This window comes from Triticum urartu, chromosome 6A (genome assembly GCF_056163025.1).
Source record: "Triticum urartu cultivar PI428250 chromosome 6A, HENAU_Tu73, whole genome shotgun sequence".
In the NCBI taxonomy this organism is placed as follows: Eukaryota; Viridiplantae; Streptophyta; class Magnoliopsida; order Poales; family Poaceae; genus Triticum; species Triticum urartu.
Window position 1 is genome coordinate 38,581,889 of NC_141878.1, and position 26,617 is coordinate 38,608,505.

The window sequence follows — 26,617 nt, forward strand, 5'->3', positions numbered from 1 at the left end:
ATGGTGAAAGCGGTTCGAGATTCGGACATACGGTTTAAGAGATAAAACATTTTGAATAAACAAATCTACGAAAAAGATAAAAACTCCCAAGTTGTGACAAGTGACGCACATGCAGTGTGCCACTTGTCGCAACCTGGGAGGTGGGAGTGACCCTTACAAAGAGTGCTCCTTAATTAGTGATTTCGAAAAACAAGCGAAAGAGAGAGTGGAGGATGCACCACAATTCCTGTCTCGGGAACACTAAAGAAGAGTGGTTCTATGGTGGGCTTTAAAATGGCCTTTGGCCCACCAAATCACCAATGATGTATAACGTTGGTTGAAGATATAAAAAGACCATTGTGAAAAATGTAAAAACAAATATTAATTTTTCGCTTATGTGACATGCTTAGCACATGTAGGATGGAGCACTAGGAAGGGCGTTAACTCCATGTTCGTGCATGGCAGCTGCTCGCCGCGTTGAACCCTTTACGAGTCGCGCAAAGGGCGCTCGCTCGCCTATGCCACGTCGAATTTTACTGTCGCAGGATCTATCTAACCCAGGTAACACCTCCCCGAGGTTTCATGCTCGTATGCAGTCAACACCGTGTCGAGCCCCACGCCCTCATCCTCCCCTTCTCCTTCGCATGCACGTCTCCTCCTCCCCTCGGTGGTCTGATCCCCTTCCTTCTTGTGCACGCCGCCTACTCCCCTCCTCCGGCTGGAGCAAGGTGCCGCCGTCCCTCCATCCTCGCGACGCCACCTCCTTCCTCCGCCGCCGACAGAGGCGACCGGCTAGGGTTCAGTCGCCACCGCCAAAACGGATGGCGTGCTCCTCGGCGAGTGGCCCGGCAAGTTCTCTCTCTCCAGCTATCAGGACACCTCGAGACCCAGATCATCTCCACCGATAAGGTCCAATCCTTCCTTCCTCCACTGATTTTGTTGCAAGCTAGATGTGTTCTTTATCAGATCTGATGGTTTTCAGGTGGTTGCATGATGCTGCACCTCCAGTCCCAGCTATGTCCGACCTTTCTCATTCCCTTCACTCTCATCAGCTCCTCCTCTCGGTTTGATTAGCCTCCCCATCTGTCCACACCGCCAGTCCCTGGTTTCTACAGGTTTGTGAGACTTCAAGGTTTACAAGTGTGGCTTTAGTTGAGGTGAGCGCCTACACCCGTGGATCTGATCACACTATTTTTTTGTCTTAGATTTTGTCTTCTTTGCATCTCCTATTTCTCTTTTGGCTTCTTCTTGCCTCTGCTACATCTTTGGAATTTTGTTTGGGTATTTTGGTTGGTTGCTGAGCATTTGTTCCTTGGATTTTAGCTGTCCACTTTCTTTATCTTCCCCTTCTTTAATTTTTTGCTTCCTTCCTCACCAGTGAGTGGAGACAGGTCAGGAATCACCTCCCCATTCAGCTAGGCTACACCATCTTGAGATTCAGCCGGGTATGCTCCTGTTGTGTACATTCCATGGCTAATGTTTTTGGGGAAAATTTTACCAATTCACTTCCTTTGTCATGTTCCTAGAACCATGTTCCTTGAAAAGACAAGAGTAAACGGGAAAACTTACTTTGGGTTCATATGATGCAGACCAAGAACAAACGATAGTTTATGAAAGATCTGAGTGCAGGTATACTCAAATCAATGTCTTTTATCTAATTGGCTAGATAACTACTTTTTAGGTCTCTGCTGATTACCACAATAACACAATTTTCTTATTCATTCTTTGCTGTTAATATTTTTTCACTGCCTGAAAAATTAACTTTTGTTAGTTGCATGTCAAGTAACAAAGCTAACAGTACCTATTTGTTGCTTCATCGACATGGATTAGTTTTACATTATTTACTAAGTTGAAAGCAGTTAATATCTCCTTGAGGCCACTCCAAGATGATCCTTATTTCCTATGCAAGCAGCTAATTGTTGTAACATGATTACATTTGCTGAGTGGCGTAGCTGTACTTTTGGATGGAGTCTTCATAGCTTACTGGCAGTGTTTTGGCATGTCTTTTTCTTGTATCCTGTTGGTGCCTTTGGAAACTAATAATTACTTTTTTTTATGAATTTAACTACATGTCTACTTTTGTTGATCGGATATATTCAGATTTGGCTAGCAGCAAAAGATGAATGAATATAGTGATGGAAAGCCAAATTTAAAGTGGTAATTTCCTTTCACTTCTTATCCAGTCATTTGCTTGATAATAATTGATAAGTGTTCCTTTTAGTGTTTTGAACTAATTATGGTTCCAGAAATAGGTCGTATGTATGTTGCAAATGAAACTGGCACAGAGCTTCATCTAATTTATTGGTGTGAATTGTTCTCATCATGTACCTGCCCTTTTAGTTAGCGGGAAACATTGTGATGCTCAGATCTTACGTGCCTATTTTGAGAGCAGAAAAATACGGAAAATCAGCATCTGAAGCTAAATAAAATGCACGCACTATCCTCTTCTTCTGTGTAATGGTGAGCTACAGTTTGATCTTGTCTCCACTGCTCTCAGTTGGGTTCTACCACACATTACTAAAACTTTTTTTTGAACCGTAAATGACCGTAGGAGAGTTTTCCTACAATCTTTGTATTAAAAGAGTTATTAAAGTCTTGTCAACCAAGTTACATTGGGGGAGGGGGGCTGAGTACTTACATTGCGTGGAGGGGGTGCGGCAGGGTTAAATGAGTGTGATCCTAGATAGAGGGCCACATTACTAAAACTTACACATCATTTTCATTTAGATTTGGTTATTATTGGCATTAGATTGTGCACACTGAATGTGAGAACAGGGTCAGGTACTACCACGACGTACATTCTACTGTGTCCAGTCCTCAATGCTTAATGTCCATCTCTTTGTAGCTTTGTAAAGTTTAGGTGTATCATCGTCGTTTTACTGATGGTCAATGCATATGGGGAACAAAGTGAGGCTCTATAGGAAGAAGCTCACAGATTTGAGGCGTCTCTACAAGGAAGCCTCACATCCGTTATTACATTTGCCACATGAGCAAGACCTTTGCCACTCAAAGAATCCTATACACATCACCTGCAATTATATATACAATTCTTCTGTGTTGTTACCTTTGATTTTGCAGTATTTGTCCTGATTGATACTGTATAATTATGTGTTATTTTGCACGTACTGATCTTGGTGTCGATTCCTACCTGAGCCATCGGACACAACTTCGGTTGGTCACAGGTTTCTTGGCTCTTTAGGTATGCGTGCTAGCACTTCATTAAGGGTTTAGATGACCATGCACAGGGTACATCTTCTCCTTTATCCCCATGTCCTTAATTTGCTTGTGCAATGAATGCTGAATTTGGACAGTAGTGATTTATTTGTGCAGTCCATGCTTGAAAGTTGAAAAACGAAAGGATGACATGATGGGTTTCAACAGTGATAGTGCTTGTTTAACCCTCCTTTGTTGAACTGCACTGTTTTGTCTACTAAATTATGGTTAATATTCGCTTCAACGCCGGTTGTATTCACCTCAATGTGGGTTAAAATGAAGTAAATATTGTTCTGTATTTTTGTGCTCCCGTTGTATTCACTTCAATGCCTGTTGCAATTTTCTACGAAAATGACTTCTAAGACTTGTATTAAATATTTTAACATATGGTGGACCTTTTTGATTTAGAGGATTTGGGTCAGGGATTCAAGAACTAATGGTTTCATCCACACGTGTTTTATTACGATGCTATCAAAAGCAGGGGTACATTTCCTTATATGCACTTACCTTTCTATCTTATGAATAAATTTGAAACATTCTTCTGTTTCGCACTGTAGTTTAATTTAGGAGTCGGGATTGCCAACTCATTAAGAATCTATGAAGTTACAATCAAATGTGTACATAGTTAGATATCTTTGCCCATTTTTTAACCTTGAATGACAGTTGAGAGAAGCTCCCACTGCCTTATAAAATAAAATCTTGCTTTACATAATTACATTGGTTGGTTGCTGAGGGAACTCCCAACCAGAGGGGTAGTTGCAAAGGAAAACCAGAAAAGAAACTAGGGCCTAGGCGGGGGCAACTTGATAGGGTGACTCAGAGAGAGTCCACAAACGAGGTAATGAAGGGTACTAGCTGTTGTGCAAAACTTGATGGATGGCACATATATTGCTTGTTTAACAGATGAAATTCAGGAATTTATGGCATCCATAATATTCGATTATAATGATCTGTACATATACATTATGCATATGCTAACTGCAGTAGTGACAAAGAGTGGCTGGTGAGTGTGAAACAGAGCGCTCTGCACGCGTCAGCACGATCATGTGCTTGCCAGATCCATTTCGAAGCCTGGCTGATGAATGGTTAGCTTATATGGTTTTGTTCTTGTAGGCTGAGGTTTTCTTTCTTGGGCAACTGAGGCAGAAGAACCTGGTAAATTGGTTGAGTAGTGCTACGAGGATGAACACAGGATGCTGGTGTACAAGTGCATGAGCATTGGGAGCCCTGAGACACACCTCTTCAAAAGTGAGTTTTTTACTGCTTTCTGTTGTCAATTGATCATTACAGGTATTAGTACATCTGGTGGTTCTTGAGACCAACAAGATAAAAAATGTTAATTTAGAAATCCGAGCACGTATGAGTGTCATCTCATCCATTGTCAATGAGATGTTCTTGTCATGTGAAGTTTCTTTTCTATAAGTCAAGAGGATAGTTGAGTTCTCTCCCTTCCAAAGGGTCAACACTTTCTATTTTTAAAATCATATGAATGTAGATATTGGATATTTAGTAAAATGGGATACTAGATATTTTGGATTTCATAATTAATTATCCGACTAGCTTCTTGGTACATGCAAGTTACAACTCTTCGTCAATGTGGAAGAGGAAACTGACTTAAAAGGTCATATTTCCTTCAGGTATAAATTGCTCCCTTCCGTGGATGACAAGGATAAAAATCGACAAGGATGAAGATTGCTATTGGCACGGCTAAGGGACTTTCTTGATGCTATCTCGCCAGTGATCTACAAGGCCTACAACATCTTGCTCGACTCGGTAAGCCACACGTAACTTCAGACTTTCTGATAAGAAAAGAAAATAGTTTTTAAATGTCCTCATTTTGGAACAGTACTGATGGTTATTGAAAAATGGGGTCGAACAGTATTTCACCTTTTATGCTGAAATTACGAGAAAAGTGTCCCACAAATGAAAACTAATTTGATCTTGAATCTTAATTTTAAATCTGTACCTTTTGACCAATTGAACCATCTAAGATGCCATGTTTCTGAATTTAGCTAGCCCAGTGCACTGTGTAGCTCTGACCTGACTGGAACTCTGAATATTCTTGTATGAATGCCATACCTGAGAAATCCTATATTGTACTAGCCTCACCATCCAACTTATCGAGATACATTTTGCCGTCATGGTCACACAATTGTCCACTTAGATATGGAGCTTCATATGTACTCTGTCTACCTATATTAGAGAATGAATCCACTTTCTGAACAAGAGTGCTTTGAAGCATTTACTCTCGCAGCTATCTACAAGCCATGAACAAGTATCTAACTTATTTACATGTTCTTTCCTCCGCACAGCGCGGGCTATAACGTCAGTCTGAGCCTCCACGAGCTCGATGCCGTCAGGGACCATCACTCTACACGCTTGCCGATGCACTGGTCGTTCAGGTTGACTTGACGACTAGGTAGCAGCAGGAGCAGATGTGAAAAAAACGGTGGTCATCGAGGTCGACTTGACCTGCTAAGTGTGCATTTGCTTTTGAAGCACTTCTCTTCTTCGTAATCAGTCATTTAGGCTACAAAACTGCTACTTCTCTGTTCATATAAGCTTATCGATATGTATGATGCTCTCACCTAATGTATTTTATGAATGTGCACTGCCAGTATTGCATTTCTACTGCTGTATTTTATTTTCCCAATCAATAAGATGGTACTGTCACTGCTATTGGATTGCTCTGCTTTCCAAAGTTCAGCAAGTTATATAAGTTCAGCAAATAGTTGCGTGCACATGTGCTACCCACGAAAAAAACAATTGAAAAGGGCAACGCCCAGGATAGCTAGGTACTTACAAGCACGTTGTCAACTACAATAGCTAGGTTGGTACGCACAGGCATGCAGAGGAGGCGCGCCCCAGCAACTAGTACGTACAAAGCTCGTCTATGACCAAAACAAACGGTCTCGACCCCCACCTCTGTGTAGATCCCGCAACCAACCTCCTCTCTTTCCTCATCACGCTGCCTCCATGTGTCGCAAGTCCATCTAGTGTCGCCATACACCGTTCCTGTGCAGGAGACATTGCATCGCAGCCAATTCCGGCATGGAGTTCCGCATCACCAACGCGCTCACGTCGAGCTCGGGAGGATACGGAACCAAAAACGGGATGGGAGATGGGGGTGGGCGAGGAAAGGAGGGGAGATGAGGGACTGATGAGGGACCAACGAGCGACGGCAAATAGAGTCGTTGTCGTCAGGGATGGTGGCTGCAACAACAGCTGGGTGAGGAAGGATGGACACGGCTTACCTGCTCCCGCGCCTCTGCTCCCATCCGTGCTCCCCCATCTCATCGACTACAGAGCCATCCCATCGGACGCTCCTCCTTTTAGTGACTGATGAGGGACATGGTTGTGAAGAGAACGAACCTGAACTTGAAGAATGGCTCTGTAGTTTCTGAACTTTGCAGTATAGCTTCCGGCATGCTCCCATGGGATGGCATCAGGCGCAGCCAATCGAGTACATGGACATCGGGGGGAAGCCCTCGGAGGCTCGGAAAGCGCAGCAACCAAGAGGCTCATAATGCGTCCGATCCTGGCAGCCGCCAAGATCATCGTCGGCTCGTCGCGTGCACCACCGGCGTCTTGAGCCTCCGACACAGAATGACGCGCCAGCGCTATTGGTCGCCGCTGCTCTGGGGAAGATGGGAGCAGCAGCGACGGCCGCCAGATAAAGAAGCGCCGGTAGCGCCGGACAAGACTGGTACTTCCGATTTTTTTTATTACTTCAAAAGAAAATAACGCTTCGGGATAAAAGAAGGAACGTTCGGAGGAGCACGGACGGGAGCAGAGGCGCGGGAGCAGGCAAGCCGCGTCGGATGTTCCTCTTTTTATCCCCAAGCGTTATTTTCTTTTCTTTTGACTAGCAAAAATGCCCGTGCATTGTAACGGGTGAAAACAGTCCAGACGCCCTCACCCATTGAGCATGACTAAAAACCTCATCCTCATGCCCCTAACATAATAAACATGATGAATACCTCATCCTCAGGTCCACATCTTCCATTTCAATATGACATGACATCCATGTTTCCACTTGTTCTCTTTGCGTCCTCGTCGTCGGTGAACGCAGTACCAGCTGTCACTAACCAAGATTGGCCAGGTCCACTAGCTGGATCGTGGGGCTGTAACATCCTAAAATTCTAAATTTTGAAATGTTATAATAAATAGATTGATTTGATTGATTGTTTGACTGATTGTGTGAAAGTGAGTGAATTCGAAACTTTTTGAAAGTTAAAAGAGAGGGAATAAAAGGACTTTCCCAAACTTTCATATTTGCTTTTTGATCTCCATGAATTCAAATTCTTTCAACACAAAACCCTAGAGAGAAGATGACATGACTTCTTCCATTTATTTAAATGATCAGGGGTGTTGAAAATATTTCCAATTCTGCAACTTTATGCAACTCAATGATTTTCACGAGCGAAGATAAAATGACTTCTTCAAATTATATGAAATATGAGTTGGGAGTTCAAAGAATTAAATTCAAAGTTTTTTTGAATTTATTTTCAATTTGGAGTTAATTAAGTTTTATTCAAATAATTCTTTTCCAAAAATAAAATATATGGAAATTAGGGTAACATGATTCCCTACAATAGAAAATTGGAGAAAAAATAATTCAAAATCATTTTGGTATTTTTTTTAAAATGATTTTGTTGGATTTTATTAGATCAGTAGCACTCTTTGAATTATCTGATTTTGTGTGTATTTTATTTAATGCTAGAAAAATGTCCTCGTTGTAGGAAAAATCTTTTTCTGAACATTTTGGTATATTGTATGCCTATATAATATATACTGTTTATTTTGTTTTTAGTTTGTTCTTTCGAAAAATCTTTATTAAAAAAAACTTTCTCCATCGGACCGGGCCAACTGGGCCGAAGCCCAGCCAGCCGGCCCAGTCCAGCCGCAACCGCCTCCCGCGGGAGTCCTCGTCCCACACGGCGCCGGTGAAGCCGTGCCGCCGCCGGACTCGTCCCGAGCCCCCCCCCCCCCCCGAGGCTATATATAGCCGGGCCCCAGGCCTCGCGCCGCCGCTCGCCTCCTCGCCTCGTGCCGCCGCTGCCGCGCCCTCGCCTCGCCGCCGCCGCTCCTCGACTCGCCACAACCGACGCCGCCGGCGAGATCTTCCGCAGCCGCGCCTCGCCGCCGCCGCCTGCTGCTCACCGCCGCACTCCGCCCCGCACTGCGTAGCTGCAGCCGTCCCCCGCGCCGTCGCCCGCCGCTGCCGTCGCCGCCCAACGCCGGAGCCGCGCCGCACCTCGCCGGAGTCCGTTCGCCGTCGCCGCCGGTTTTCGGCGAAAAACCGATCGAACCGGTATAACCGCCGCCCAGTTTTCTCGGTTTCCTTTTAGTTCGGTTTTCTGAAGAAGAAAAAAACCCTAGGTTTGTTTTTTTTGGTTTATTACTTAAACGTACGTTTTCTGTTTAGTTAGTTTTAGTGAACGTTTTCTTTCTGTAGATCTGTTTAGCGAGCGTTCGCTCGATAGAGTTTTTCTTTTTCTTTTAATTTTCGGCTAGGGACCCGTTTGTGAATAGTTTATTTACAGAATAGTACCTATACTTCAAAGGACTATAACTTTTTACTCGTTAGTCCAAATCCAACGAAACCAACGCCCACGTCTTCGTTATGATCCCCTCTATCCAGTAATCCAACTCAAACATGTTTTTGAAAAGTTTAAAATTTGAATTAGATCAGATTTGAATTCAAACTTCGTTTGATCATAAATTTAGTTTCGTAGCTCCGTTTGAGTTGATTCTTTTTGCAAATCGAAGCTCTTGACCTAAACTGTCTGATAAGGCCAAATTCACATAATTTTGGTACTGTTAGAAATTGTTTTATGTTGCAAGAGTTATTTTCTTGGTTTGATGTTTTCCGAATCGTCTTCTTCGTTCTTTCTGATCTTTTGAGTGATTGCTTATGTGTGGTTACTATTGCTTGCTTACGATAGATTGACCGGAGTGTGACGAGTAGAGCTATCAAGATTTTTGAGTACGAATCATCTTCATCAACATTGCAGGCAAGTTCACACTTTGATCATACCTCTTTCATACCCAGTTTTTATTGCATTAGATCAAACCTCAAACATTGCATGATTAGGATCTAATTAAGTTCTGGGTATTGGGAAGTAGTTGATGAGGTAGGAACCTATTGCCCTGCATTCAAACCTTGGGAGTTACTATTACGTTATGCTTATAGTGACATGCTATGCTCGTAGACGTGGATTGGGTTTTGAGAGTATTTCATGACAGATGTGAGATTGTTAATTAATGGTTTACTTAAGGTGGTAACTTAAACACACATCTGGGTGGATTGAGGCACCTGGTTATTCTAGGATTGCCTGTCTAGGCACCTGGGCAGACCAGGATTGCCTGTTTTTTTATGGACCGCCACCCAGGCTCAAAGGGATCATGAGATTTTTCATGCTAGAAACTTTCGTCAATCCACCTTCTTCGGGACCGGGCAAAGAGGCCACACGAGGACACGGCGGACGGCGCCTTCTTCGGGACCGGGCAAGGAGAAGATGACGGCGACGAGCTCGTCTTCCTGCCGAGGGGGTTCGTCGAGAGGACGTCGGGGGTGGGGCGTGTTCTCCTGTCATGGGCCCCGCAGACGGCGATCCTCGCGCACGCCGCCGTAGGATGCTTCGTCACGCACTGCGGATGGAACTCGAGCCTCGAGAGTATTCTCAATGGGGTGCCGATGGTCGCATGGCCGCTCTACGCAGAGCAAAAGATGAACGCCGCGATGCTGGAGGTCCACGCTGGGGTGGCAGCCCGGGTTAACGCCGCCGGGCCTGCTGGCGACGGCTTTGTCTGCAAGGAAGAGATCGTGAGCGTGATCCGACGTGTGATGGATGGGGACGAAGCAACGACGATGAGGAAGCGTGTTGGTGAGCTCAGAGACAGAGCCACACATGCGCTAGGTATGGATGGTTCTTCAACTCTTACACTAGCCAAGATCACAGATGTATGGAAGTCTTCAACTTCTAATGGCGAAATTTAAAGGGAAAGAAAAATCAATATATTTTTGCAAGCCACCGCACATCATTATCTACTTACTAGAAGCATTCTTCATCTTGGAAACCAACATGTGATTGAATGGTTAAGAGAACAATGGTATCTCTAGCCTACCAAAAGTTCAAGTCTTAGGCCTTATTTGTAAGTCCTAGGATTTTTTTTAGTCCCAACTTATAAGTCTCAAGTCCCTAAAAAGTCCCTATCTTTTTGGTTCCTGGGACTTATAAGTCTCTATAAGACCATATTACAACTATAAGTCCCTATAAGTCCCTCCTTGAGAGTCTTATTTCATAAGTCCCAAATGCCCACTTTAAGTCCCTATAAGTCCCTTCTGTTTGGTTTAGATGGGACTTATAGGGACTTATTTAAGTCCCTAGACCAATAAGTCCCTGGAAACAAACACCCTCTTAGACTGGTTCTTGTATTTTTCTTTATTTATTTCACACCTTCCGACAATGTGCCTTGAGTGGAAGGATAGAAAGCAAACTATGGTAATTTTGCAAAAGGATATCCACACCTCTCTCCATATTTACAGATAAGGTCTTCTCTCATTCATCCTTATCTCCCACAACCTCATTGTTGAGCAACTAAAAAAGGAAGCCTTTGGACCAATCTGGCATGCTGGCCGCTGCGGGCGTCGTCCATCCCATGCCTCCGCTCAGTCCGACCACACTAGTAGAAAAGGGGGCTTTGGTCCTGGCCGGGTAAGCCCATCAGTCCCGGTTCAGTCCAGAACCGGGACCAATGGGTGCATTTATCCCGGTTCACCTGGGCCCTTTAGTCCCGGTTCGTGCCACGAACCGGGACTAAAGGGTGCGATGCCCATTAGTCCCGGTTGGTGGCACCAACCGGTACTAAAGGTCAGACCTTTAGTCCCGGTTACCTTTAGTCCCGGTTGGTGCCACCAACTGGGACTAATGGGCTTTGAGGCATTAGTACCGGTTCATGGCACGAACCGGTACTAAAGGTCCCATTTTCAAACTCTCCCCCCACCCCCCCGTGGACCGCCTTTTCAGTTTTAGAAAAAACAAAAGAAAATGATGGAAATGTCAAAAAAATAAAATAAAATAAGTTTCCCATGTGATATGTGGTCTAGTTCTTGGGAAAATTTACAAATATGAATTTCGACTTTATTTACAAAATCTCTCTGGAATTTGTAAAATGGGCATAACTTTTGCATATGAACTCGGATTAAAAAGTTTTTTATATGAAAAATCATCTACGGCCTTTTTGCAAATTTGTAGAATCCTCAAATTCCAAAAGGAAAAAAAGTTATGCTCAAATTTCAGTTTTTTTTAATTTTCATTAAATCTGCTCAAACTATGGTCAAAGTACTTATTTAAGAAGTATTAGTGTTACTAAATAATTATTCAAGAATATTAGTGTTATTAAATAATTATTTCAGTTTTTTTGAATTTTGGTCAAATCTGATCAAACTATGGTCAAACTATGGTCAAACAATGGTACAAACAGTGGGGATAGAAGTGGTTCTCTTCTTCAATATGCACGCAAAGGGAGGCGATCTCGGGCCTGGCCGCCTTGTATATTGTTCTCAGTTATCAGATATTCCTGACTATTTACCAAAGAACAGATTTGCACAGTTGTCGTCCTGCTATGAATATATATGTTATCATTTAATCTCTAAAAGCCTAGCTGAATGAGACAACAGAAAACCTGCGTTTAAAGAAGGCAGGGCACGTTCTTGCCATACAAACATCAACCGTGCTATGGGTTGACTACAATTAGCAAAGGCAAGCAGACACTCAAAAAAATCTAAACAGTCTGATACATGGCAGACCATATAGCAAGCATGGACAGGGTAAAAACGGCTATTCATTGGATCTAAACAATCTGATGCACAGTGGACTACATAGCAAGCATCGACATGGCTAAAAGGATTATTCAACTACAAATCACATGGCGTATATCAAAGACAGATCCAATCGCATAAATCTTGGACAGATCTAGCATAGGCAGGTCCAAGCAAAGGGGGCTCACCTTGCTAGCAGCCGGCTCCTCGGCGCACGTGGCCAGCGCATCGAGCTGCTCCATGTTTCAGGGTACAAGTAAAAGCTTGTCGTGCTTATCAAGAGGAAGGCATAATGGATCTCTGTAAAGGCAAGTCACCAACATAGGTACACATCACATAGGCTCCTGAAAAAAAAGAAACCATGCTTAACAATAACACAAGTGGGAATCAAGCAAATTGCAATATTCATGGCTTCTTTTGGGGCAAAATCAGTACATCTTCAGCCGAAGCAAAGAAAACACACACATATATGCATACAGATGTATCTTAGCTAGCACCTCTACGCATACACAGACATAGAGCAGAATACGGCCAACACGCCAAGCAAGGCAACAAACATGTGCTCTGTAAATATTTAGCTAGATCCAAGGCCTTCCTTGGCAGCAAGGTACAAACAAATCAAGAAAGACAAAGAAAAATCTCTTCTTTGGAACCTACTAAATCTGAGAATCTCCTCCACAAGAAGAAAACAAAAATTGCTAATCCCTCTCCTCAAGGTAGACTGCAGCACACAAGATTACATCTCAGAGGGATAGAATACCAACCTGCAGCTGGATGTCACACCCAGTACTCCATTGTGACTGTGAATCCGTTCCCTAGCATACTGAGCTGCAAAAAAGGGGATCAGCAGTGGAGAGAGAGAGAGAGATGCCGGCCAAATTGACCCCCATTCCATGTCTATCACTAATAGTACAACTATTCTTCAGACCCAAATTGATCATTTCTTAAGCAAAGATAAACCGAAACCAACGACATCAGATCACCACTTGCCATAACACCATGGTCGACCACAGAGCGGAGATGTCGGTCGGTGTTCATCACAGGTGGAGAATTGTGTGATGTGCTCTCGTCCATCCTATCTTCTACAGCAGCTGTAGGAGCACATCAATTGCTCTACTCCAAATCGAATTGAAGCACATGTGGAGCTGCAGGCTCAATCCCCTCTCCTCTCCTCTACTGCTACAAAAGAAGAGAGGGATTAGAAAGAGATAGAGAGGAAGAGGGGGAGGAGGAGGAGGAAGGAGGGGGAGGGGATGAACCGACCAGAGGCAGAGAGGAGGCGCAGCCCCATGGCCGCCGGTGTTGGAGCCAACACCCGAAACCCTAACCACGAGGCAGGGTCGCGGGTGAGCGGTGGTGGCGGTGAGCGGCGAATCCGGCAGGAGGAGAGGACGCAGCGGAGCAAGACGAGCTCGACGCTGTGCTGCGCGGGGCCGCGGTCATCGGCGAAGGCCACGGCGAGCGGGACGGGCGGGGCAGCCCGTTGCTCCCCCGTCGAGCTCGTGGCCGCGGTCCCTGGTGGCGCGGTCATCGGCCACGGCGCGGGACCGGCGGGGCGGGACGGGGCGGCAGGGCATCGGCCACGGCGAGCGGGACGGACGGGGCGGGGCTGGCGAGGCCGCGGGGCATCGGCCACTGCGAGCGGGACGAGCGAGGCGGGACGACGGGGTCGTGGTCATCGGCCACGGCCACGGCGAGCGCGACGGCGGGGCGGGGTGGGCGAGGCGGCGGGGCGGGGCAGGGCGGCGAGCGAGGCGGGGCGGGCGAGGGAGGAGGCGGCTAGGTCTCCGTCACAGGAGCGGCCGACCCTTTTATACCCCCACCACGCGAAATGACCAAAATGCCCTGGTGAGGGCATGGTATTTACGTTTTGTTGCCATTAATATTCATTCCAGCAGTGCCGATCCCAGATCCAACGGCCCAGATTTTTCCAGATGTCGATCCAACGGACGAAAACGCATCAAGGGAACCGATCCGACGGCCCAGAATCGCTGAGCTCTGAGAAGGCTTATAGGAACATCCTTCTCTTATCTCTTGATATATTCTGGAGGGATTTCAGGAGATAGAATCAAGGCGTTAATTAGTGGTGCGTGCGTGCGTGGCTTTATTGGCCAGAGCGGTGGCTGGGTTATCCATGCATGCTGGAGGATAATCTCCTTTGTACTCCTATATAAGTTGACCTGAGTAATGGAAGTGGGGGTGCGAGGGCCAGGGGCGGCGTTCGTCGCCGGGGCGTTCGTCACCGTAAATACTCATGTGCTCGCGTTCATGTCGAGTTTGTCTCCTTCACTCCAGCATTTGATATTGTGTCGCCGGAGGCTGCTTGGCGTTCCTCGCCGGAGGATATGTCCCAACAAAGTTGAAGGGCTCAGCTGTTCGAGTAGTTGCTGACTCCTGAGAGATAGGCATGTACGGTTGATGTAATCCATAATAATAACCAGCCCATGGCAGGGTATGCATATAAATGTTTTTTTTAGATTGGGTATGCATATAAATGTTGTTTGTTGGGAAGCTGCAAAGGCTAGACAGATGAATAATGCAACTCCTGCCATCTGCTTGTAGCATTTTGAAGCTCGTTATTTTAAAAACTACAAAGTGTATATTTTAAATATTAAAAAAACTCTGAAAACTTTCTACACGTTCACATCTTATTACATCTTGTTGGGTTACCCGCGTGCAACTAAGATGCAAAAGGACGAATCGATTTTATTTCTGTTGGGTTAACTTGTTTGCAGTGCTGTACTAGGTCTCCTCAACACACTAGCTAACAAATACTTGTGATTTTCTTTGGAAAACAATTCCTTTCAACCGACTGATTTAACGCACACGTAAAACCGCCTTGAGGGATTGACACGTGTCTTTGTAGCCAGGCCATCCATCCCGCAGCCTTATCCCTTTCTTCTCGAGTCGTTCTCTTCCTCTGAACTATATCAGGAAAATCTTGCTGCTGCTCTCTCCCCAAATCCTTTGCAACTTTGCTCTGCTCTCTCCCGAAGAGCATGCCGTCCTTTCCTCTCGTATCTCACTCCGGCCGGTGGAGCTACTGCTGCTGCAAGGGGCAGCGCTGCACTGCGACGACCTGCTATTCGACCACAGGGGCGGCGAGCTCTTTGCCGCAAAACGGCGATGATGTTCATGGTCGGGGTGCTACGGGGGCCACGGGGATAGAGGCCGTCGGTGCTGTAGACGACGGCGGTGTCGCAAGGTGCCACTCACAGCGCATGGTGTAATCTCTGGTTGTAGTGAGGAGCTGCATCACATCAATGCGGCGGTGCGGTGCTGTGCAGCTGGGCATGCCATCGGGGTTTTGCAGCAGCATCGGTGATGCGACCACCCACCCTATTACAACAGCCAGCGCTGCTATGAAGCATCGTCGGGGCCATCGGAGCTTCGCCGGTGCTGCAACGAAGCATCGTCGGTGCTGTGTTGGAGCATTGCCGGCCCGCCGAAGCATTGTCGGTGCTTCAATGAAGCTTCGCCGGAGCTGCAATGAAGCAGCTTCGCCAGTGCTGTGTTGGAGCATTGCCGGTCGGCCAGAGCATTGTCGGTGCTTCAATGGAGCTTCGTCGGTGCTTCAAGGGGTGGTCACAGCAGTGACGTTGCTGCTGTCGTGGCCCGTGCATGGTGAGCTCATCGGCATTTTTGGCGTGAGACGACAGGTGACGCGGCTGCTGCTACCTGAGCGCTACGGCTAGTGCATGTCGGCCAACTGCCCAACTGAAGCTCATTGTGCGGGAGCAAGGATGCACCCATCGGTGCTTGAGACATATAGGCTTTGTTGCGATGGAAGTGATGTTATCGTTCAGGGATCAAGCGGCCTAAATTAACGCAGATCAACGGCTGGCAAGGCGGTTTAAAAACTCCTACCATCGGCCGGTTTAATCGTAGCTGTGGCCATTTTCTTTTCAATGGAAAATGAATAAGGTACTTAACGTAATGGAGTTTGGAACTAAATGATAATGGCGATTTGTAATTTTTCTATGGCCTGACACAGTATTCCAATCAAGCATCCTGTAGACTATCAGCGGCCATTTTAACAAGGCATATATACCTCATAGTAAAATATGACTTGATTCTCGAAAAAAAAGTAAAATACGACTTTGTATAGTGTAGCTATTTCCATAATCTATATAGTCCAATTTGTGGTAAAGGTTCACCCTAATATCTTATACACTAGCTAGGAATAAATTTAAAGGACCTACACTTGACTAGTCTCTTCTTTTTTGTTTTTGCGGAATACACTTGACTAGTCTGGATAGGCAAGAAATTTGGAGGAAGAATCCACATGCCAGGGGAGCGGACAACTTCATAAGATCCCACTGATTTTATCCTCGGCATAATACTATTACTCTTTTGCAAAGGACATACAATGTCACCATGGCTGTCAAAACCCGTCAAGTACGTCGCATCATCAGCATAGACACAGCTTCTCTGCACCTCACTGCGTCCGGTCGTTGGGATGTACACTGCTTTGGACCATTTGCCCCCCAAAAACAAAGCGCAGTCACCCAAGCTCATTACTTCCTCCCACATGCCAGCATACCCCGTGGTTGAGTCGTCAACAAGCTTAAACACCCTGAAAGAAGGTACACGGCTGATGCCATGCCAGGTCCTTGCTACCAATGTCAGCTTTCCATGCAACTCAACGATGTAGTTCGGGTGCACGAATGGGGCGTTACACATTCGGATTTGCAACCGGCGGGGTTCACCAATTATCACCGGCCCATGGACTTTGTTCACACCTATTTCGAACATGAGTAGCTCTGCTACGGTGATGCCATAGAGTTGACCATTGTAGAATATTATGTCGACGGGACGTAGTCCATCAATTTTTTTTATCCTCCATCCATTGTCTGGATAACCAATCCCGCAAACAGCGATGGCGATATCAAAAAGAGCAATATCGTTGACGTGGGAGACCTTGGCAGCCATGATGCAGCGTCTTGAGGTGGGGGGGTTTGAGAAGACAACTTTCCGAACCGAGACACGTTGGCGCATGTTGTTTGCGGGGAAGGGCACCTGGATGCCAGAAAATAGGTTCACGGTTGCAAGTTCTAGGTTGGGCCCTTGCATGGCGACCCAGCCATCGTCGTAAGATCCCACCAGGTGCTTGCCGATTGCCTCGCTCGGCAGTCGGATGCGCACGACCCCGCCATCCTCCGGGCAGTACACGCTCTTCATATTGCTGTTGTCGCGGTCGTCCTTACAATTCGACAAGACAAGCCATGGCAGAGTGGGTGGCTGCTCGGAACCCGCCGCCATCCTCGTGGCTATTGCGGCTGCTCGCCACGACCTGCACGCGGCGGCGAAGCGGACACGGTGGAGCAGGCCGGTGATCTTGGGGTAGACCTCGCGGAGAAGCTCGTCGGGGAGATCGGCCCATTGTGATGACTTCATCGATGATGCGCCCCGTGTGATCTGTGTACGGCGCAAGCCGCCGGTCGTCGATCCCTGTTTGACTCAGATCCGGTTACAGAGCTAGCTAGGGTTAACACCAGCTGGGCTCTCCCCGAATCGGTATTTCAGCTGGGCTGGTTTGAGAAGCTTTGCGCCGGTTTTTTTACGGGGCCCACCAGCGCGACTATTTTGTAGAGGAGGAGATAGGCTGCAGCGAGGCTTCGTCATCGTCGTCTTCACTCTCTGTGTCCCGGCCAAATCCCACGCCGGAGCAAGACAAACAATGGTACTTCCATAGTCTGCAGCGAGTGCTCCGCCGTACTTCCATAGCTAGCATGCCCAGCAGACCTTGCATGCATGCCCATCCCTTGTTCGATCCTAATTAATCTCCTGTGTACCTACTTTGTTATCCAACAAGACAAACGATGTACCTTCTGGCAGTGTATGTTACTGCTACAGTAAAGTAAGGCATAAACTTAAAAAAAAGATATATATGGTAGACTACTCCTGGTTGGTTAGATATCTCTGGAATGAGAAGCCACATGCCACCTTGAGGGCCAGCCACTACCAGCATCCTGTCGACTGATCGTCCGTGGTTAATCGCCTCCCGGCCAATCCAGAGGCGGAGCTAGTATCGTATCACAGATACGGCTAGGGCTAAGTACCTTGAATGATGCACTTTGATGATTTTTTTTTTGTACTTTCTAAAGAGAAATTACAAGGGCCACTGTTACTAGGCCTAGCGCTATAGGCCCGCTTGCCATAGGCCTGTCTCCGCCTCTGTCACAGTACAGTTCAACGACATCACACCATACCACACCACGACCATCTGCTAGCACTTACACCGTCTTGGGACCATCTTCGTCCCAAGAAGATAGCATAGTCATTGTTTCGTCAGCAAGCTCAAACACCTTAAGGAAAGCCTCATGGTCGTAGCAGGTCCTCGTCGCTATGGCCATCTTGTCGTGCAACTCAACAATGTAGGATGGGCACACAAAGGAACACAATAACCTTGAACTTGCGGTGCGTGGGTGTCACCGGTGACCACATGTGCTCTTTTGCCACCCACTGAACGACATATTTAGAAAAGTACATGCTCACCAAAACTCGGACGTGGAGAATGGGGCTTCTAGGAATTGCTGAATGTAGCGAACCAATCTGTGGTTGAATGGATAGAAGGATAATGACATCCTCAGTCTACTAGGGTTCAAGTTCTAGACTTGACAATGGTGCTCGCATTATTTCTAAATTTATTTTAGACTTCCAGTGATATTCGACACATTTATTCTGATGCCGTTTGCACTGACATATACATGCACAATCAAGGTACAAGTGGAGACACATTTATCCTGGTGTTGCGCTGGCACATACGTGAAGGTACAAGTGGGAAACATATAAAAAACAAACTTGTTTGTGCCCATGCATTGATGAGCTAGACATCAAATCATAATGAAATGATTGAGAGTCTATATAATTTTAAGAAATGGATCCTCAATCTCCATGCATGTATGTCTCGCTCGGCGTCGGCACTACGTCCAAATGTCCAAATCACCATACATATCTTCTTCTTTGGACACAAATGAGTTCAATCGAGAACACACTGCGTACGTCACTAATGCATCCATAAGATGAAACATAACAATGATTCCCGGACGATGTGCTGCTTGGGAGTATATATACAGATCTCTGGGAGCACATGACACGTCTCCTCTCCACTAATAAGAGCCGCGTGATATGCATGCATGTTAGTTCATGTTTGGTTCATAAGTTTTAGAACTTTTTTTAGTCCCAACTTATCTCCCCTAATAATAATAATAATAATAATAATAATAATAATAATATATAATAATAAAGCAGCGACTGTTTCTGGTTGTACGTCGCTGCACATTTTGCAAAAAAGTCAAATAAACCCGCGATCCAACTTAAGTGAGAGCAGAAAACGTTTCATGCTTTGCATAAAACCCCCTGAGATTTCGGTTAATCAACCCGCCATCCTCTTTTAAGTGGGAGTAGTAAACTCTTCGATTTATTCAGAAAACCCCCTGAGAATTTGCTTAATTAAGCCACCGTCTGTCTAGGAAATAACCTTTTTTATTATATAGATTCAAATGTTTTTTTTAATATTCATATCTTTTAAACCGTAACTCCAATTTTAGAATGTTATATATGAAAATTGATTAGAAAAATGTGTACAGTATGAATACAATGTTATTTTTACCCATTAACTATTTTTAAATGCTGTTTAGGGACAGATTCAAATGCTGTAAAAATATTCATATCTTTTAAACCATAACTCCAATTTTAACATGTTATATATGAAAATTGTATAGGAAAATATATGTAAAATTTGAATATGATGTTGTTTCACATGTTAATAATTTTTTGAACGTTGTTTAGGATGGAACGTTAATCAGTAGTGGATGATACATCTTTTTTTGTACAAGTGCCGATTCAAATTAAAAATAAACACCTTAACAAAAATAAATTGAAGACGAAAGAAACCATCTATAACCATGCATGTCCATCGACGAGGATGGGAAGAAGGATAAATGGCAAGACTGATAAGATGCCATATTGAAATAAATAAAGGATGCATCTATTGGGGTCGTGAGTCATGGTTATTGTGTTAGGGCTGTGTGGTTTTTTTTCTCCCGTTGCAACGCACGGGCTTTTTTGCTAGTAAGTCTCAAGTCCCTAAAAAGTGCCTACCTGTTTGGTTCATGGGACTTAACATGGACTAAAAGATCACATTACAACTATAAGTCCTTATAAGTCCTTCCTTAAGAGTTTTATTTCATAAATCCCAAATACCCACTTTAAATCTCTATAAGTTTTTCCTATTTGATTTCGATGGGACTTATAGCTTTTTTAAGTCCCTGAAAACAAACACCCTCTTAGTTCATTGACCTGTCCATATATAAAAAGGATGTGCGTTGGCTGTTTGATGAGAGTACGTACCGATCGCAATCAATCGGCCATGCGAGACCTACTCACTCTCAGTCTCATCTTGATGATGCTCCTCGTCGTCGTCTTCATGGTCGTCCGGCGCCATTCATCCAGCCTCGCCTCCAGCATCAAGTCGGCTTTAGCACGCCGGCTCCGGCAGCCGGCTATCGTTATCAAGGACCGCGCGACGGCGCACCGCCTTCTCGTCCGTGGCTGCGTCGGCGGCTCCTTCTCCAACCGCCCTGCATCCCTGGCTCCAACCGCCGTCGTCTCGCACCTTCGCCATCACAACCTGACCACGGCGCCGTACGGCCCGTTCTGGCGCGTCACGCGCCGCAATCTCACCCCCGAGGTTCTCCACCCGCTGCGCCTCCACAGCTACGCCGCCGCCCGCCGCGACGCGCTCGCCGGTCTCGTCGCGGACCTCGGAGAGCAGTGCACGACTAGCCCCGACGGCCTGGTCCTCGCGGCGGAGAGCATCCGCAATGCCATGTTCGGCCTCCTCGCGACCATGTGTTTCGGCGAGGGCGTCGACAAGGGCCTCGTCCGCGCCATGGCGGACGCGCACGAGTTCGTCCAGTTCTTCCCTGAGCTGCGCTTCTTCGCGAAGCTACCGGCGGTGGCTAGGATGATCTACCGCAAACGGTGGAGCAAGCTAGTCGCGCTGCGGCAGAAGCAGGAGGACATGTACCTCCCGCTCATCCACACCCGCCGCACCCGGCAACGCCAGTCTGGGGAGCTGCCGGCGTACGTGGACACGCTCATCGACCTCTGGGTCCAGGACGAGCACAACGCCTATGACGGAAACGTTCGCAAGCGAAGGCGGCGGCAGCGTAGGCTCGCCGACGGGGAAATCGTGGGCATGTGCGCCGAGTTCGTTGGTGCAGGAACTGAAACTGTGGCCGCGGAGCTGCAGTGGGGCGAACCTGGTGAAACGCCCACACGTGCAGGAGGCCGTCCGGAGGGAGATCGACGATGCCGTGAACATGGACACCGAGGAGGTCGGCGAGGAGGTTCTTGGGAAGCTAGAGTACCTCAACGCTGTCGTCCTGGAGGTGCTCCGGCTACACCCCACCGTGACCTTGGTGGTGAGGCAGGTAAGCAACGGCGGGCGGACTGCGTGAAAAACTAATCTGTTAATTGAGACTAACTAAGTACTCTACTAATCAATCAATATTATGTTTGTGATTTTCTGATGACAAGCTAGGTGTCGGAAGAAGACGACATCATTCATGATGGTCGACGTATTCCATCAGGCACCAATGTGCTCTTCCGTCCAGAGTCTCTGGCGCGAGACAAGACAGCGTGGGCTAACCCGGATGACTTCAGGCCGGAACGGTTCCTACCCCGCAGAGGTGGGGAAAGCGTGAACCTTGTTGCGGCGGCCGGAAGCAGCGGCGGGGAGATGAGGATGTTACCGTTCGGTGCTGGACGAAGGGTATGCCCCGGCATGGGTGTCGCCATGCTCCACATGGGCTACTTCATGTCCAACCTCGTCAAGGAGTTTGAGTGGAGGGAGGCGGAAGGGGAGCTGGCTGTCGATCTCCGCCCGCATTTCGGGTTCTTCAGTGTCATGAAGCGCCCGCTGCGTGCTCGGCTCTTTGCTTACAAGAGGCCAAAAGGAGGAGTTAATTAATTAGACATGCATACCTTGTTGTAAGAGCAAGTATAATAATAGCATGGTTAATAGTATAGCCAATAATTGGCTATATGAAGTTGCCATATCATATATAGCCAATGTAATAGTCAACATTTATAATACTCCCTCTATTCCAAATTACTCGTCGTGGTTTTAGTTCATGAACTAAAACCACGACGAGTAATTTGTAACGAAGGAAGTAGCTATTTACAAAGCGAACTAAAACCATGACGAATAATTTGGAACGGAGGAAGTAGCTATTTACAAAGCGGGTTTGCTATTTCACATCTAAATGTGATATAATTATCTCATATCTAAATTCTTCATCCTTGGATTTGTTTTGTCTTTTAAATTGATTCACAAGCTGATCTCGCGGTTGTCCGTATTCCAGCGTGCTGCGTGCGCTCACGCAGGAGCCCGGCACTGGACGTGCATGCGGTGTGACAGCGTGGCTTGGCAGCGTGGCTTGGCTTGCCACATGAGCTGGCTTTGCCTTTCTGTTTTTTTTTTCTATTCGCTACAGCCGTTGCATTTCGCGAGGTCTTTTGTCTTTTTTCGTTTCTTTTCTCCCGCCTATATTGCTATGTAAAGTGTATACTAGATCATCGATGGCGCGCGTTGCTGCGTCCGTACATTTTTAAATTAAAATGGTTGGCATTTATAAAAATAAATAGGGATGCAAAATATCTTTTAATAACATGCTATCCCCCGATAGAATGAGGAAAAAACTTGAGGATTAAATTGGTTCCTTTCATCAACAATGAAACATCAAGGTGATATAAACAGCATGATGTAATAATTGGTACACTTCAGGAGCAATGCAGGTCACCGTTGGCCAGAATTTTTGATAACATAAAAGGTGTCGTTGGACACAAATTTTATCCAGTACATGAATTTGTGCATAAAACTGGACAATATCGAACGCCTGAAATCTAATCTATAAGATAATTATCCTATAAGAAAATTATTCTTTAACAATATAATCTTTTTATATATGCATGAAATTGGACAATGTTGACAGCCTGAGATCTAGCTTTTGTACAGAACAAGTAACTCACATAAAAACCTTGAACCTTTTTGGGGTCTGAAATTATGGATATATACTGCTAATCTATACAATTCAAATGTTCTGCAATTAAACAACTTTGTTTATATATATTTGAAGATGATAACATGATTTGTTGGCATCTGAGCGAGAGAACAATCTTTGATGCAGAGATAAGCTTGTAGAGATAAAGTTACCCATAGGGCAACACCACACAAGCTGATATTCGAGGAGATTGTACTACTACATGCAAAAAATGCATAACTTGATAGTAGCATCTCGAAACTTAACATGACAATCCCAATATACAATAGCATTGATCAAATTGCCACATAGGATCGCAGTAGCAAATGCCATTTTTCTGATATGATGAAGAAGCAATTATAATCAACCCATACAAGCAGAGAGGAAGAAGCTAGATTACAGTAGTGCAGAGTCACATTTTTGAGAAGTCACCCGACCGCGGACTTCAGTAATATATATAGCAGTACTTATCTTAAGGGCTGCTACACATGATTGGCTAGCTCCAAAATTAATCGGTCATCTTGGTGGTTTGGGTATACTAATTGGATCCTCTGACGTGCAATGAGCTCCTGCAGCTGGACATCGTTCCTTGCGCAAACATAGGATAGGAGTCGGCTCAAAAGCATGATACATCAGTAGACCAATCATTTTCACTCCACTCTTTCCACTTCATGGAGATTGTCACATACATGGTTGAAATCAAGAAGGGAGTGGTGACTTAGAGTAGTCAGTTCCACCCGGAGCAATTACTCCAGAATACCAACATATGAAACCACCTCGCAAGATAATTAACATGAGGCATAACAGTGCACAGATAATAACTTGTCCATTTGACATTAGAGTTCCATAGAATGTGCTGTTAGGAAGAATACCATGCGGTAGAAGCAGCAAACAAAGCAGTACCGAGCTTGAATTCATCCTCCAATAGCACATGCATTCATTGGAATTATGTTTGCATAACTAACGTTCATAGCAGTCATGAAAACACACTGTGTATATATCAAAATTGTTGTAGAAGCAGAGTCAAAATTACAAGTTTGAATGCAGCTGCTTTATCTACAATAGGGAAGCAGAAAAGAATATTATACCATAACAAACAATTTAACCATTAGCGCCATGTGCAATTGCAAACATGGTGCCATTCATGAATAATATACTCTCAGGGAAGAAACAATTGAAGGTGAAAGCAGTGCCTCACGTTGCAATTTACGTAGAAGAATGAGAAATCCAGTGAACCCCGTGGACCACAATGAAACCTGCATTCATTTGAGAGCACAAAGAAGAACATCACTTGAGAAAAAACATGCAAAATTTGAGGAAGAGTGGAGGTACGAACGAGGGAACACTTGTGGAAGGCCAGAGGCGGGGAGTCAAATTATCAATCTGAGTGTCAGGCATGCCTGCCCACGAAGGATTCGTATGAGGAGTAGCTGGACAATGGAGATTATGCAGATGTGATAAATCGATATTGTAAGTTGTAACTGACCTCCAATTATGGGCGCTGATGGGTGCGCCCCATCGATTTGCCACTAATGGTCCGTTGCAATTACTCCCCTAATGGGGTATAAATTAATTCCTTTTTAGGGGTGTATAAATTAATTACTGAATCGCCAACTATTGGAGGCGAATCGACAGGAACGATCGGCTGCCCCAGGCACCGCCCCGTTCCAGGAAGGCAGACGAACGGAGACTATTCTCAAGCCCATTAGGCCCAGTTTAACAGGAAAGGACCAAAATTATTACGGGAGCAGCGGCCCGCTACGTTTAGAGCTCCTGGTTAGCGAAGGAAGCACACGCGGGACTGTAAGAAAATCAGATGGCCAGAAACGCACAAAACTAAAAATCGAATGGTGGAGAAAGCAAGTGGCCTGAGAGGGCAGGAAAACTGCGCAGTTATAATGTATTTAAATATCATACGCTGTGTGCATGAATCTTTTTTGTGCGTATATATACCATACTGTATATATCATATGTTGTGTGCATGCATCTCCTTTGTGTGTGTATTATACCATACGATCGTTGATGCATGTTTGTTTGTTGTTGTTTCAATTTGTGTTCATCTATGAAGCGTGTCCATCAAACAGTAAATCATGTATCGAATCGTGACTTCTCACCTAAGTTTTAGTCCATTTGATCCGTCACTATAAATTTCGTGCACTTCTTTAATCGCGGTTGTTTTGTCCCATGCGTCCAATGTCCATTTTGTGGCCAAGCGCACTGTGTGTTTTTTGTTGGACCGCTTTTCGTGGCTTAATGTCCATTTTGCGGCCAAGCGCATGGTGCGTTATTTTTTGGACTGTTTGTCATGGCTTGTTTTTTTGCCCTGTGTTGTAGTTGAAGAGACAAGTTGTTCGTATAAGTCAAAGAGACGAGCTGACCGCTGGCTCATCAGTTTTGTACTTTGCTCTCTCTTTATCCCATTCCTTTTTGTCTTTGAAGGAGAGGCGCCCCGAGGATGGATCTGCTTCTAAACACTACAATGACATGCAACGGCCTAAATTGTGTTTTTGTTTGCAAGTCTAGCCCTAATATATAAGAAGCTCATCTCTTTTTTATTTTTCTTGTCCTAATTGCAAGTCGATCAATGACATGCAACTCGGTCTAACCCATTTTGGTCTCAGCTACAAGTGTATTCCCATATGCAACCGGATATGCCTCTTTATTTACTTGTCCTAGTTTCAACTCAACCACCGACATGCAAACTGGAGCTCACCTCTTTTATTTTCCTATCGCGGTTGCAAGTCAACCAGTACACCACTAACTCGCAACTGGGGGCTTTTTTGTAGTTGTAGTTTGCCCTAGTTACAAGTCTACCGTCGACACGCATATGGGGGTTCTGTAGTAGTGTAATTTCCGCACTTCCAAGTACAACCTCGACATGCAACTGGGGTCTTTGTAGTAGTGTAGTTGCTGTAGTTACAAGTCCACCCGCCACTCGCAACTAGGTCTTTTTGTGGTTGTAGTTTCTCTAGTTGCAAGTCCACATCCGACTCGCAACTGGGGGCTTTGTAGGCATGTAGTTGCCCCAGTTGCAAGTCCACCATCTACTCGTAATCGAGGGATTTTTGGTAGTTGTAGTTGTCCGAGTTGCAAGTCCACCACCGACTAGCAACTGAGGAGCATTTTTTGTAGTTGTACTTTTTCCTAGTTGCAAGTCCACCCTCGACTCGCAACTGGGGGTTTTGTAGTTGTGTACTTGCGCCTGTTGTAAGTCCCCACAACGAGTCACAACTGGGGTCTTTTAGTTGTAGTTGCTCCAATTGCATCTCCACCATCGACTCGCAACTAGCGGCTTTCTTGTAGTTGTAGCTTGCCCTAATTGCAACTCCACCCTCGACTCGCAACCGGAGCTTGTAGTAGTGTAGTCCCCCCCTATTGCAGGTCCACATATCGAATCACATCCGGGGCTTTTTTTGTAGTTGTAGTTGTCCCAGTTGCAAGTCCACCATCAACTCGCAACCAGGAGGCTTGCAGTTTTGTAGTTTCCCCAATTGTAACTCCATCCTCGACTCGCAATTGGGGCTTGTAGTAGTTGTAATTGGCTCAG

The 26,617-nt window shown here is 45.6% G+C and overlaps 1 protein-coding gene, 1 long non-coding RNA gene and 1 pseudogene across 9 annotated transcripts; 2 read left to right on the plus strand and 1 right to left on the minus strand.

Annotated features, from left to right (window-relative positions):
• Positions 1 to 510: 510 nt before the first annotated feature.
• Positions 511 to 5,921, plus strand: LOC147963622 (uncharacterized). 7 transcript variants are annotated; one of them, XR_015609344.1, is made up of 8 exons: positions 512 to 888; positions 962 to 1,136; positions 1,358 to 1,424; positions 1,569 to 1,608; positions 2,080 to 2,136; positions 2,372 to 4,440; positions 4,830 to 4,965; positions 5,505 to 5,921. It is a non-coding gene; the product is annotated as an uncharacterized LOC147963622 (long non-coding RNA). The 7 variants fall into 7 exon arrangements; XR_015609341.1 differs by having other exon boundaries at positions 513 to 888; positions 1,506 to 1,608; XR_015609339.1 differs by having other exon boundaries at positions 557 to 888; positions 1,506 to 1,608; positions 2,080 to 3,225; positions 4,306 to 4,440.
• A 7,625-nt stretch (positions 5,922 to 13,546) lies between these two features.
• Positions 13,547 to 17,416, minus strand: LOC147963623 (uncharacterized). The gene is made up of 2 exons (XM_087529641.1): positions 16,388 to 17,416; positions 13,547 to 13,798 (listed from the first exon to the last, which is right to left on the minus strand). The coding sequence occupies exons 1-2, from the start codon at positions 17,414 to 17,416 to the stop codon at positions 13,547 to 13,549; spliced, it is 1,281 nt and encodes a 426-aa protein (XP_087385767.1).
• Positions 17,417 to 20,379: 2,963 nt separating this feature from the next.
• LOC125515612 (cytochrome P450 89A2-like) lies at positions 20,380 to 22,267 on the plus strand (annotated as a pseudogene). Its single transcript, XR_015608195.1, has 2 exons — positions 20,380 to 21,459; positions 21,570 to 22,267. The product of XR_015608195.1 is annotated as a cytochrome P450 89A2-like (transcript).
• The last annotated feature ends 4,350 nt before the right edge of the window (positions 22,268 to 26,617 follow it).

What these genes read in the sequence shown, in the direction of transcription:
- LOC147963623 (XM_087529641.1), bottom strand. Translation starts at nt 17,416, where the DNA reads ATGAAGTCATCACAATGGGCCGATCTCCCCGACGAGCTTCTCCGCGAG. An exon ending in TTGACAGCCATGGTGACATT is followed by an intron (nt 13,799 to 16,387) that starts GTATGTCCTTTG and finishes ACGGAGACCTAG; the next exon opens with CCGCCTCCTCCCTCGCCCGC.